Source organism: Eurypyga helias, unplaced genomic scaffold (assembly GCF_000690775.1).
Source record: "Eurypyga helias isolate BGI_N326 unplaced genomic scaffold, ASM69077v1 scaffold13896, whole genome shotgun sequence".
NCBI classification, from domain to species: domain Eukaryota; kingdom Metazoa; phylum Chordata; class Aves; order Eurypygiformes; family Eurypygidae; genus Eurypyga; species Eurypyga helias.
In genome coordinates this window covers 13,347-26,942 of record NW_010256084.1, presented here as the reverse complement: position 1 = coordinate 26,942, position 13,596 = coordinate 13,347, and the positions used below count along the sequence as shown (strand labels likewise).

The 13,596-nt window shown below is 44.7% G+C and overlaps 1 protein-coding gene across 1 annotated transcript in view; it reads left to right on the top strand.

Moving 5' to 3' along the window:
- The window catches only part of LOC104511076 (nuclear factor of activated T-cells, cytoplasmic 1-like), a gene marked incomplete at its 3' end in the record, with an annotated part of 11,419 nt that extends 3,291 nt beyond the window's left edge, over positions 1–8,128 (top strand). Inside the window, exon 3 of the mRNA XM_010153540.1 lies at positions 7,969–8,128. Within this exon, the coding sequence (XP_010151842.1) occupies positions 7,969–8,128 (160 nt within the window). The remainder of the gene's footprint in view (positions 1–7,968) is intronic.
- Positions 8,129–13,596: the final 5,468 nt, after the last annotated feature.

The following is a 13,596-nucleotide window of genomic DNA, read 5'->3' as shown; positions in this document are numbered from 1 at the left end:
TATCTGTGTTGGACAGTGATTTTATTTTTCTCCTTTAGCCACCATTTTTATGTTTAAAGCAGAAAACCTCGTTTGTTGTTAGCTGATAATATCCTGGTCACATTTATTTATCACAAGAGAACTCCAGGTAGGAAGCACCACAGAATAGCCAGAGTTTCAGTTACATCCATTTCTTTCTCTTTTGGTCTCAGTCTTTATTTTTAAATCTTCTGAAGGCTGTATACACAGAAGCACAGGGTGCAGGAAAAGTTTGGTTTTCCAAAAGTTTGCAGGCTGTTCCCTGGCCCTGGTTGCCATGGCCACCCCTTCCCCTCTTCCTCCCCAAACACACCTGGCTTCTTGCTTTTGACAGCAAAGATGTCTTTCTCAAACTGGGCATGTAGCTGAAATGTTTCGATTAGCGATGCATTCCCTGGCTCTCAACCTTGCCAGTCTCACTTTTCTCCAGGCAGAACTTCTCTGCTGTGTGCTGTCTCCCAAAACTGAGGTTGGGCGATCCATGTTAGAGCATGTAGCGTTGCAGTCCTTTCCTCATCACTACTCTTCTCCTCCTCCCTGCGTTGCCCAAGCTTCTTGCAGGATCCTGGATCAATTCAGCGTTGGGAAATGCAGCAAGCCGTTTTGGGTCTGGCCAGGCCATCCAGAGGTAGACACTCGCTGCCTTTTGGAGATGAGATAGAGACTTTTATCACCAGGCAAATCCTTCAGAGCCTTTCCCCATACTTAAAAAAAGCCTTTTATGTTCTCCCACTGAAGTGCCAAGTAGCTCACGTTTGTCAGAGAGGCCGGCCATTGGCTTTTGTGTCGAGGGGCGGCTTTTTGCCGAAGACTTCAAGGGCAATAATAGGACAGTTTGACTAAACAGGCTTTTATCTTTCCCTTGCAGCAAGGGGCCCGTAGGCGCTTTGCTGCCGTCCGTCAGGAGGCACCCGGCGTGCCTGTGCGCTAACACAAACAAGAAAGGTGAAGCGTACAAAACGGAGCCCCACTACATTGTGTATTTAACACTTTTTTTCCACTGTTTTGGTCCTGTATAAAATATGTTTCCTGGTTCGCAATATGTTTCCATGTGATCTCATTAACTCGTGCTCTAGGGCAGTTGGAAGTTACTGTTGATATGTGATTTTAAGTTATTTTACCAATCAGACACACTGCCCGTGCTTCCTTCCACCAAAAATACCTCTCGTTTTATGTATATGAAAGTGCTGGGCAACTAAGCACGGACGTCAGCAGGATCACAGCCTACGCAACAGAAACTATGTTATTTTAAATCTTTCCAAAAAAATTGGTTAAGAATTTGTCACAACAGAGCTGGATTTTTTTTTTCCTGTTATGTTACACATCTGTTCTATTTCAAACGCGAGGGCTGGAGGGGTGGGTTCCAACAAACAGCTCGGGCTCCAAAATCTACCTGGTCCTAATGATTTTGAGATAACAAGATTTGATTACCTCCTCTGTCATTTCCTGAATATACGTGGTACAGTTTTCATCAAAAGCCAGCGTGCCTTGGAAAATCACTGACACCTTTCCCTCCCGTCTCGCATTCCCATCTCTTTGGGGGCAGGAGGGAGCAGGCTCAGACAGACCGTTGGCCGGGTGCTGCCTCTTTTCCTGGGGTCTTATAGGGACGTCAGTCTAAAAGGGAAAGTGCTTTTCTGTGCTGTTTCTAAAATGGATGATGTTTTTCATTTTTCGTAATTAAAGGTCAATCTGCTTTTGGCTTTTCAAGTCCTCATATAATTTCTTTTTGTGAGTAAGAGTATACTAAGAGTATAAGAGTATAAGAGGATAAGAGTATACTACTGCCTGCCTTAACAGAAGCAGTCTTTCCGTGCCTCGTGCTTCTCTTGGTTGCATACGAGGACTGTGAGCTTAGAGCCTCGGCCTGGTTCACAGGCTGTGGGCTCTTTGAGGCAGGTTTGGGCCCACACGTCCCCCTCAGGTGCTACGAAACTGAAACTCTGTTCCTTCACGGGACTCGGCACAGGGATACTGAGGATTGCAGGACGGGGTGGGAGGGCAGAGCCCGAGCCCGCAGCCGAGGCTGAAGCTGGACAGGGTAACCCAGGTTTGCTGGGGATGTGTCTGCCGTGTGTCGGTTGCAGCTCAGAGCCTCACATCAAGTGTTAGCAGGTAGAAAATATTTAGAGACCAAGCAGAGATTTTCAGGGGGTGCTTTAGACCGAACCCTGAGGTAGCAATGGGCATCGAACCTTTTCCAGAACAAAATAGGTTACCTGGATGTACCAATCTGCCTCAAGAACTGCTGGAGTGACATCATTACTCGGAGAGTCAAGAGATGGTCTTTGTGGAGTTCTGCTTTAGCTTTTAGCTCCAATGTCTTTTTTTGTTTCAGTGTTTATGCACTGCAAGAAACAGACCCCGTTTTATAGCTAATGGAGCAAATAGTTTAAAAAGCAGGGTTCTACCAAGCAGTTATTGAATGAGCAGGTAATGCTCTGTGTTTACCAAGCCCATGCTACCTCAGTTCTTTACCTTGCTGTGACGCTTTTCCATCGCTCTTCAGTGCTGTGTTACGCAGAATCTCTCATGGGCAAAAAAGTGAAAGCCAAAATGGAAGTACAGGACTGGACTTCTGGTCCTTACTTCATGGGGACAGCGCTAGTGACTATTTCCAAAACTAAAATACCATTTCTATTTTCTACCCGTGCATTAGCATATCCCAAATCATCCTATGTTACACCATAAAGTATCGGCCCTCATGCAAGTGCTGGATTTCTGAGTATCTTACACATTTGCTGTGACTTCCTCTTTAGTCACTGTTATTTGACCAGACACGAGCTGAAATTTCCTAGAGCCAGGCCTTACTCGTTGAAAAGTAATGCACTGCACTTATGTCAAGTGTCATCAGTTTAATCCAAGAAGTGTGTTGGCCTCTAGCACTTGAGGTTTCATTACATACAGTGTTTTGTAGGGGGAGGGGGAAGAGAAATGGTTGGGTGTGTTGGTTGGGCATACGTGTATGAGGTCTACCACCTCAAAAGGAGCTTCTAGGAATAGACACCCAGTTCCAGGTGACTTATAAAAGCTCCCTACTATATTTTCTTGTACAGTTTATTCTTTTTTTTAACCACTGAAAGCCACATTTCCTTTAGGTTCAGTCTCTTTTTCGACCTCAGTACATGTATGTTCTTGGCCTAACAGACACTGGATCATGTAGTTTTTCATGTGGAGGCCGTAGTTAGTACCTAGAGAATGTATGGCTGGATACCTGTCCACCAGTTGCAAAAGAACATTTGGCTCTTATCTGCATCAATGGACATGTTTATTTTTTGTGAATTTTTTGGATTCCAGTTTTGTGACTATGACAGTATTAAACTCAAGCATGCAAAAATTGTTCATTGAGCCCCCAAGCCATATGATTTCCTTAAAAATAGTGATTTTAAAATGTTTCATATTTTCTCCTTCTTTCTTTTGATTTGTGGACCTTTCAGATGCTCTTGATGTCTTTTTTTTTTAAATAGATGTTTTGGTCCAGATCATGAGATAGAGGACAACCTTACTTGGGAGAAGTTTTGTTTCTTGAGAAATCAGGCTTTTCTGAAGGTGGAAAAAGGCACCAGCTGTCCTAAGACGAGACAGTCACTGGTGCAGCAGCACCGGATTTGCTGACCTGTGTGTTCATGGCAAACTTGTGTGTTTATGGCAAGCGAGAGACACTTCCTCAGACAGCGCAAAGACGGGGCTGTCTGAGCAAGACCCAGTGAAATGGGGATTTGTCACCATATCCTGGGACTCGTTAGTGTTAATTGAAGGGTGGGGAGTGGACAGGGAAGAGCCCGCAATGCAGCTAACCTTTTTCTCTCTCCCGCCGTCATCATGCCAGATGGGGATATTTAGATGCTTCAACAAGTTCCATTAGCCACCACGTAGCAGTGGCGTTAGTTGACGTTAGGCTGCTGTACCACAAGGCTGAAGACTGCTGGAAGCCAGCCTCAGTAAACTGATTTGTTTGTTTGTTCAATTTTATGCCCCCCCACGCTTTCCTCTGCCTGCTTTTCAGTTCATTCAGACACTCTGTGAGCATCTTATTAATGGCCTTGTTCACCAGCTCATTTTAGCACCACATGATTCTAAATTCAGAATGCGCAGAGATGTGATGCCGGCCACTTGTTCTCTCTCTTTCTGTGGCAATAGTTTTTTTTTTTCTTTCTCTAAGCCAACAAATGCAAAATTTCCCATGGAAATCGATCTCCGAGTGCGGAATTTTAGGACAGCAGTGTTAAGTGTTATCTGGGAGTATGATGATAACTTGCGTTTTCCGACTTCAGCGTGAGGAATTCCAGGGCACTGCATGCACTTCATGGAGGAGCTACTTGCTCTGAACGCCAGCAAAACACAGCCAAGTCTGGGTTGGGATGCAGCATCTATTTTAACAGCTCTCAGCCAGATTGCTCAATTGTCAGACAGCAAATTAAAAAAAAAAAAAAAAGAAAAAGAGAGCAAAATCAAGCCATGCTAACTCTTGGGTAAAATGTAAAGCAGGTATATTTTTTTGACCACAGTCAAATTGGTGGACATGTAGGCTACATCGTTGTTTTCTTTACTCTTCCAAAAAGCACACAAGGATCTTTAACAGGCATCTGGTTGGATGTGAGACACTGGTAAATAAATAATAAATTGCAACCATATTTGCATTTGGTGCGCAGTTGGAGCAGGGGCAAGCTAGCAGCCTGGTAAAAGGCTCAGCAGCCCTGTGGTTTCTCTAGTTTATGTTTTTGTTCCTAAACGGACGCTCCCTGTTAGAAAAAGTAAGTTTAGTGCAGGGCACAGCCTCAGCCACCCTCCTCCTAAGTCACCTGCTTCACTTGGGGCACTGAAACATGCTTAACCACCCTGCTTTTCCAGGCAGTGGCTTATGCTGCTGCCAGGCAGCTCTCTGGGGGTGGATGACTCCACGTGGAGTTTGGCTCATGAGCAGGGTTAGTCCCTGTGCGAGACTGGCAGTTGTCCTGACGCCTTTTGCACAGCAGCAATGTTAAGGACAAAAGTGTTGGCAGATCTTTTACGAGTGTCCTTGGACATCTGGTAACTTAGAACGTATAATGGTAATTTAATTCCCGGCCCTATAGCAGACGTGAAAATGGGGCTTAAACACCTTCGCAAAGTTTGGTAGGAGTTTGGTGTTGTTTCCTCCCTGTCTATATTCTAGTGTGCTGCTTAGTATCTTTCTTTCTTTTTTTTTTATAACTTGATAAATCTTTCTGCTAAAGGCAGAAGTCAGCCAGACTGGATAATCTGTTTTTGATTTAATCATATTGTGTATCTGGTGTATGCAAAATAAATCACTATTCATCTGTTCTGTAATCTGATTTATGTAGGATGAGTACATTGAGTGAGTTTTCTACAACCTAACACCAGGCTTTGTGAACCTGCCTTGAAACAACCATCCCTCATTACAGCGTTTAGGAGGACTGCAGTTAGATTTATTACAGCATAGAAAGGAATGGGACAGTTTGGTGGAAAATTTCATCTGAGGGAAATACGCCAATGTGTGTTTGATAGGGAGACTGCGTAGAAGACCTTTTATTTCTCTTCGTGACCCCTGTGGAAGGGCTTTTCTCACTTCCGCGTGATGCTGGCTAGATGAGGTAGTTTGGTCCTTTTCAAACTGATAAAATTTATTTGCAGCAACCAGATTTGATTTTACCACTGCACCATTTGCTTGGTGACTTTTTCATTTAACTGCGTTTAGCCACAGGAAATTAAGTGCATGATGAAGATAACCTAACATAGGAAATAGCTTTGACAGCCCCAGCCCATGACACTGTTAAATGCATCACACTGCTTCCTTTATCAGGAAAACTGCCATTAATTGTCAATTTATAATTGGGCAGGTGGTATTTTGGAATTTTGATGATAGATTGCAAGCTAACAGCAAACTGTATTTATATTTTCAGGCTTTATTTGAGAACATTAATTTTACAAATTAGTTACATGACATTTTCAGGTGCTGCTTCAAAAGGTTTTTTTGTGTTTTTTTCTTTGTTTTTTTAAAGAGACATAATTAGTTATGGTACTGTTACTTACTTTCATGTTTCTTAAAAAAACATAACAACCCGTTCATTTGAGGGGTACATGCTGCCAGTCAGAGTTCTCCTTTTTAATTAAGTGTTTAAAATTTCTAATCTGATGGATGTCGTGTCCTCAGGAAAAAAAAAAAAAAGAAAAAAAAAATCCATCAAGTGAGAATTTACTTAAAACTAGAAACATCTGCTTAAAAATGTGTGCGGATCATCACCAGGAGAGACACAGCTGTTTTGCTCTCCTCTTTGTTATTTATCATTAGTCAAATATGGTTTCTTCAGATTTTTTTTTTTTTTTTATCGAGACCTTTTCTAGGCAAAGAACAGTGGCTGTACACAATGCCCAATGGCATGTAATTTTTTTGCCATCTCTTCACCGTTTGTATGAGTGTCCAGTAGCAGAAGAGTCTCTTCTCACCTCAAGGTGGGCCCTCGCCATTTTGAGGGACAGGCTCCCACCGGAGCTCAGGAGACCTATCATCCTGTCTCTGGCCAAGGCTGGGGCTCCCTGCTCGAGCGGGGCAGAAGCCAAACTCAGTCTCCAGCTGAGTACGTGCTCGTCATACATGCTTCCAGTGTGGAAGCTCTTCTGCATCCCTTCCCTCCCAACCAGCTCATTTCAGCCGTGATTCACGCTGATCAGATTGTCCTTGCACCAGGCCTGTAGCAGCGAGGTGAGGAACTTGGTAAATTCCCAGCAGCCAGCCTCCTCGCAGGCTGGGACAAGAGCTAATTAGCTCTTTGGCTTCCTCGTCTGTGTGCTGTGCCGGGATGAGCCCTCTTTGCTGTGGCAGGTAGTCCCGGTCGGTGGCGGCGACAAAGCATGAAGGACCGTAATTTTCTGCTTGCTGGTTGTCTTCTCCAGGCTTATGAGGGAGATAATAAAGTTTGATGTAAGAGAGCAGGATAGCATGTTGTGGTTGTGCGATTTAACTGCTTGAAGAACATTTGATGGGGAGAATTCGCTAGAGGAAAGAATATACACAAGACATAGAATTAGTCTTTTCATCGTGAAGCTTTTTGCTTTGATCTTAAGATCAATACATTTGTCTCAGGCCTACTGTTTCTACAGTGCTTGTTTGTTTCTTTTTCTTTCTTTTCAACCCAAAGTGTCAGCTTGGCATTTCTTACAGCCTAGCTCTAAGTGTCTGATAGCATGGAAGTGTGGTTTTACACTGCAAGTGGGTTTCTAAGAATGACACTTCCCCACCACTGCATGCTATCGGACCTGCTCGTTTGTGTGATGGTAATGAGTCCCTAATATTTTGGTTAATTACAGAGTCAATGCAGGGCAGGAAGAGCGAGCTGGTTTTTCTTTGGGCTTGTGCATCATCATTAGTAGGATTTGTAAGCGAGTTCTGACTTCAGAGCTCGCTTCCTTGAAGTGCACGATCCAGAAAGAGGTCAGCTTCTCTTTGAGATTCTCTGACATGTTTTCTCTTGGGAAAGAAGCTGGGAAATGGCTTTTATTCTTCTTTCTGCCCCTTGTAAACTGAGCAGATTTGTTGAAATCCATTAGATTCATTAAATGCAAAACTGCTCCAGAGATGGTTTGTCATTCACTTTCACAGAAATCCTCTTCCTTAGGTTCCTCTGTGTCTTTCTGCCTACCTTTCCCTTTCTGCTTCAAGAATCAATATATTAAGATATTTGTAAGCTGTGTCTTAACATTTTTCCATTTTGTTACAAATAGAATAGCAGCTGGGCCATCAGATACGCTTAACCCATAAATCTTCATAAAATAACCATTACCTTCTAAATTACTCATGTCATGGCATTATCCATATTGATGAAATTTTAAATGTAAAATGGTGAAGAATGAACTGTGAAACACGGTCTCTAAAGTAATAGTGCTGGATGCTTGTGGTTTGTGATAGTGTACTTGGTGTTAATTTTTAATACGTTTTCCTTTCCATTATAGCCCATCCCTGCCTGCCCTTGATTGGCAGCTGCCATCTCACTCAGGACCTTACGAACTGCGTATTGAAGTGCAGCCGAAATCCCACCACCGAGCTCATTACGAGACGGAAGGCAGTCGAGGGGCTGTGAAGGCATCTGCGGGGGGCCACCCTATTGTGCAGGTACCAAAAATGTGTAACGAGCAGCACAGGTTGCTTATCTCGGCGCTCTGTGGTGAACACCCTTCTCCAAAACAGCAAAGTGGTGGCAGGGGTTTTTCTGTCCTCAAAGATTACTGCACGTGAGTGCACCTTAGGGCATATTTTGAAAGGGCTGGAACAAGCCTTTATTAAGAGGGCAAGAGATCCACTTGCTCCTGGCAGTGTGACCGTGGCGCAAGCGGGTTGCCGCTCGGTCTGCGTACAACCTGGCAAGCAGGGCCTGTGGGCCTATCCGAGCAGATTCCAGGCGCGTAGTTTATACTCAAGTCAGCTGGGGACGTGCCTCAGTACGCTTAAGTCCTTAACTTGTGGTTGGCTTAATCAGTGCTGTGAACGCGTGTCGGGGGCCGGAGCCGTAGCAGTAATGTGGAAGTATGTCTCCTAGCTGGGATATTGCAGTGAATGCTGAGCAAAGCGAGGCTTTCTGCATTTTTTCTGTTTTTCTTAAACGCTTCTAGCCACTCTGGAAAACATCTTGAGGTCTGAATCTAGTTTGTACCAAACTCTTCAGTTACTGTCTATAAAGCATGTGATTTAATACACTGTAAAATGACCCTTAATTCATTTACATGACTAGTCTCAGTCATTTTTAAAGGTGTATTCTCGGGCGTGGGAAGAACAAGATTTAGTTGTTTAAAGCAAAAAAAGAAAAAGTAGAGGGAAAGAACCAACTGTGCCTGTCCGTCCTCACCTGCTTCTTTCTCACCCAGCAGTTAAACCTTCCAGTGCCTTCTGTCAAGACTGTGACCCTTGTGCAGCGGAGGCCGGGTTTAGTCACTGCCTGGGTGCTGCGGGACCCAGGGGTGTCAGGGCGCTGTCTGTGGGAGCCAGGCAGGCCGTGCCGCCGCGCTGACGCCGCAGCTCTTCCTGTAGGAGCAGTGGGTGCCTCCTGATGGTGTGCAGACCACACGTGCAGGGCTTGTGTGCGTTTGTTTATTTGCTGTAAAGGCCACGCCGTTTGAAGGAACACCGTGAGTTTGAGATGACGTGGGGCAGGGAACGCCACTACAGAATTTGTGTGCTGCTGTGGCAGTTGAAAAAGGAAAGTGAGGGGGAGTTGTCAGCAGCAAACGCAGTTGGCTCTTTAGTTCTGCCAAAACTTATCAGTGACATGGGATTACGGAAGTGATCTGCTGAAAGACGAAAGCAGAACGTTTGTGAAGGGTACTAAAGAGGGATTTGTGGCAGACATGCTTGATGACAATTAATACCTGGTCTGTTTGTGGCTTGATGGAAGAAAATGTAAATGGGGAGGCATCAATTCACAGCAGTCAGCCTGGTGTTTAAAATTGCCTGTGTGCTTTTTGGAAGGACTGAATGTGATGCCAGCATTTAATTGGACAAAAAGCGTCCAGACGTTTCCCCTCTCATCCCCTGTCCCAGTCTGTCGGGAGGGAGCGTGCTACTTCCAAACACAAACAAATGTCAGAAAAGAGGAGAGGAAACTGCGGAAGGGCATGAAGGGAGAGGGGAGGAAGCAGCCAGTCCTAGCCCTGTCAATTGGCTCTACCGGTTTAATAAAGATTAATGTATTTTTCAGTCCCTTTATTACAACCTGAACATCCTTTTCTCCAAAAAGAACAGAAACATAAAGAGGGCCAGAAAAAGCTTCTCCATGCTGACATTGTTATCCCAGTCAGAGTTACCTATTTGAGGAAATACTTAGAAACTTATGACTTAGACCAGACTTGTATGGATGGATGAAAAGTACTTCAAAAAAAAGAAAGAAAATTTTTATAAATGCCTTTTATAAGAGAATTAGTAAGTACTTAAAAATAAAGAAGTACTTGAAAACCAAAATATTTCCCAGTGTTTCCTTCTACTGTTTCAAACCCCCTCTCACTAGCATCCTGCTTCCCAAACAGGGAGATTTTCTCACATTAATATCTCCACCTATTTGTAGGGCATGCTGAGGCAGAGGTGAAGTAAATCCAAAAAACATCCCCTGCTCATGGCACGGTTCCCCAGCAAAATTGCCAGGAGGTTGCTTTCTCTGCAGGTGGAGATTATTTATCTTTTTTTTTTTTTTCCAGGCAACATCAGCTCCCTTGCTCTGGCTCCATCTCTGCTTGTAAGAGGTGAAAGGGTCAGAGAATCAAAGATATCAGAGTCTGGATGAGGAGAACGGTGGTGTAGGAGGGCAGAAGTCTCTCATGGGTGTGACGCGAAGTCCAGGGCTGGAGACCAATTTTTTCCTTGGCTCTAGCGGCTCCTCCAGGACGTTGGCTTTTCTCTGGACCTGGAAAGGGCCGCATGTAAAGCTAAAGAGCTTTGCGCTGGGACCCGGTAGCATGACCAGCACCCGCTGGTGTAGGAGATTGCGCTCCCAGACCTGAGCCTGAGAAAGGGCAGGCAGTGCTGAGCATGGCAGGCTGTCCTGGGGGTTTGTGCTGACCTGTGGAGGGGGCAAGACTGGTTGGTGCCACCACCACCTGGTGCGGAAAGGCACCACTTGATCCTTAATCATCTCTCCCATCATCTGCGTGGGGCTGGCTCACTGGAGACTCGTGTGGGCTGTCTCCGAGGCATATTGATGCCAGCAGGATTTCCTATGGATTTCCTTCTGTGGGATGGCTGCACCCTCCCTTCTGCACTTAGGAACGCTACGTTTTTGAGCGCTTCAAGTTGCTTGTGAGGGCTAATGAGCCCAGTAATGCAGTCCTCTTTCTCATGTTTTGCCTGTTTGGGTGTTTGGCTGCCGTGGCAGCCCCAAGCTATCGCTGTTCTCAATTGCTAAACATGTGAGAGTGGGATGAGCGGGCGCACCTAGCGAGCTAAAAACGTTGCAGAAGGTTGGCAAGTGAGCGGTGCTGGGGAGTGGTGCTGGTGAGCTCATGGCTGGCACTGGCTTTTACCCGTTGGCTCAGGGAGGTGTTTTGTGAGTTGTCATTGCTTTTGGTGATTTCAGACCGGTGTACTCTCCCTTGAGTCAGAAGAGGGCCAGTGCCCCAGCTGGCATGGGGCATGATGAAGCTGCATGCCGTGCCAGGTGAGGATGAAACCTGGGACTGCTTCGGGGAGCAAAATCACACCTGTTATCATCCTGCTGGCTCCTCCACATTCACAGGAGTTCACGATGAGAGTGAGGGCTTCTCTGAATGGAGCAAGATAAAGCAAATAGGGACTTTAGGAAACCGGGAGAGTTAGATAGCTACAGCCGTATTTTAAGCAAGATGAATTTAATTCAAGGAGTTTACATCCAGAATGTCTTAAAAACATCCTCCATTTCGACCGATCTCCCATTCTTCATTTTAAAAGTGGTGGTGAGGAGTTGCACAAGATGGGGGTTACATTCCAGCCAGAATGGCTCTGTTTCAGCTGCAGGTAAGTAATCGGGCAGATAAAAGTTTGGAATCCCCAGGGAGGGATGGCACCAGATTATAAATGTATGGGCTATAGATATTCTCATTAATAACTCATCTTTGGAATAAGTGAAGCGTTTTGGCTGTCTGAGATGGAATTTTTACAAGCAGGGTGCGGTGTATCTGTGAGATAAAATCCAAATACTCAAGAATGTTTAATTAAAGGGTATGATTTACTCCCATAGAAGACTGGACTAAAGGGTGAAAGAAAATATTCAAATGCACAGAATAGCCTAGTAAGCTGTTTCAAAAGTCATGATTATTATTCAGTTTTTTGACAGAAAACATGCTGGGAATTTTCTTTAAGATCAGTCTTGACGTGAGGTAGATAAATCATGCTGGGAATTTTCTTTAAGATCACTCTTGACGTGAGGTAGATAAATCAGTTAGAAAAGGAGTTGAAGGGTTTTTCTTTTTTATCAAGATAACTATTACTAGCCAGAATTTGTTTTCCTCTTGGAAAAATAAGTTAATGTTGAAGGTGCAGTGAATGCTGCCTTGCCTTTCACTGTTGTCGCTCTGGGGTGAGATGATAGAGGTGGTGTGTGGCTTGTGCGCTCCAATACAGAATTTGATCCGAGCCTGTGAATGGACGAATATGCTGAGTTCCCTCATTTTGCAGGCAAAACACTATGATTTGTCTGCTGATTTACATAGTCAAAATGCTGTCTGTGCCAGAAGACATGCTTATAGGAGCTGGCTGTGTTGTTTCTCAACAAGAACTCAAGTAGGCCCTTTGGGTCCTGTTTTCAAAGGCGTATGTTGGGATTTTTAAATCCCCTTATGACTAACAAGTGTCATTTTTTTCGCTAAAGCAATTGCCGCCTCGGTATTTTTGTACATATCCACATCACCACAATTAGCCTCTGAGCTATTTGTGCACCCCAGTAAAACGTGGAGATTCCCGTGGATAGGTTGTTTTTTGTTGCTTTTGGGTAATGAGCTCAAGAGGTTCATGTTCAGGTGCTGGGCACCACAGGTATCTGTCAGCATTCTTTTATCTTCCAAACCCAAGAGCTATCAGTACCTCTTGCAAACTCTTCAGGGAATAGAAAGCCTTGTTGATCAAACTGTTGTAACTTCGGGGGGGGCAGCAGTCAGTCCAGTGAGCTGCGGATGCCTTCAGGCTGGGGCTTTGTGTTTTAACATCACGGTCTCATATAGCACTTCTCATGCACCTGGGTCCACAAAGAGTTAACAGCACGAGGTAACAGGGTTGTGCAGTTATGCAGAAGGCAGGATGGGAAGAAGAGAGAAATGAAGAGCTAAAGGAAAAGACTGGAAAGAGGTATTTACCATTGATGACAAGAAGGAGATGAAGGGATAAGGAAGCCAAGAGGAAGTTTCTGCCAGGCAGAGCAGGGCAGGTTCTCTGCACAGTGCTCTGATGCCGCACAGCAAGAGTAAGCCTGCAGTTAATTTTTAAGTACGTAGTCTGGGACTTCTCTGCAGCGCGTGCGTAAGTGCTTTTGTTGGTAGGGGTCCCTCAGTGCTGCAAGTTTGTTTTAAATAACAGGGCTGCCACCATTGCTGGGTGAGTCAATGGAATTGGAAAGAAAACAGTCCCTGGTGGGTCCAGCTCATGGCTATCTGACACCTGACAAAGAGGAGTGGATGTGGAAAAAATAGTGTTAGCGCCTTTCCCCTTCCCTCTGTGGGTCTGTCAAAGCAGAAGGCATATTCTTGTTACTAAGTAGTGATTCAACTTGTCATGCCACAGTGGACTTCCCTCCTGTGCTGCTCTTAACTTCATCTTAGAAGACAGCGTCACCCTTTTATCCAGATGGAAATATAATCCTTTCTTATGGTGAGGATATAAAGACATTGGCAAGCACCTGTTAGGCAGGTTGCAATTAATAGCACAAAGGCGTGCGACCATACAACAAACCAGACATGGAGCCTGCATTTTATAGCCTTGTTTTAGACAGCCGGTACTTCTTAAGAATAAATCTAAGCTTTCTCACTTCTTGGGTCTGTATAGTTAAAGCTAACCTCAAACTAGCAGACAGGTAATCAAAACTGAAAAGTAGAATGATCTGGCAGATGTTTTAAGGTTGCTATTGCTTC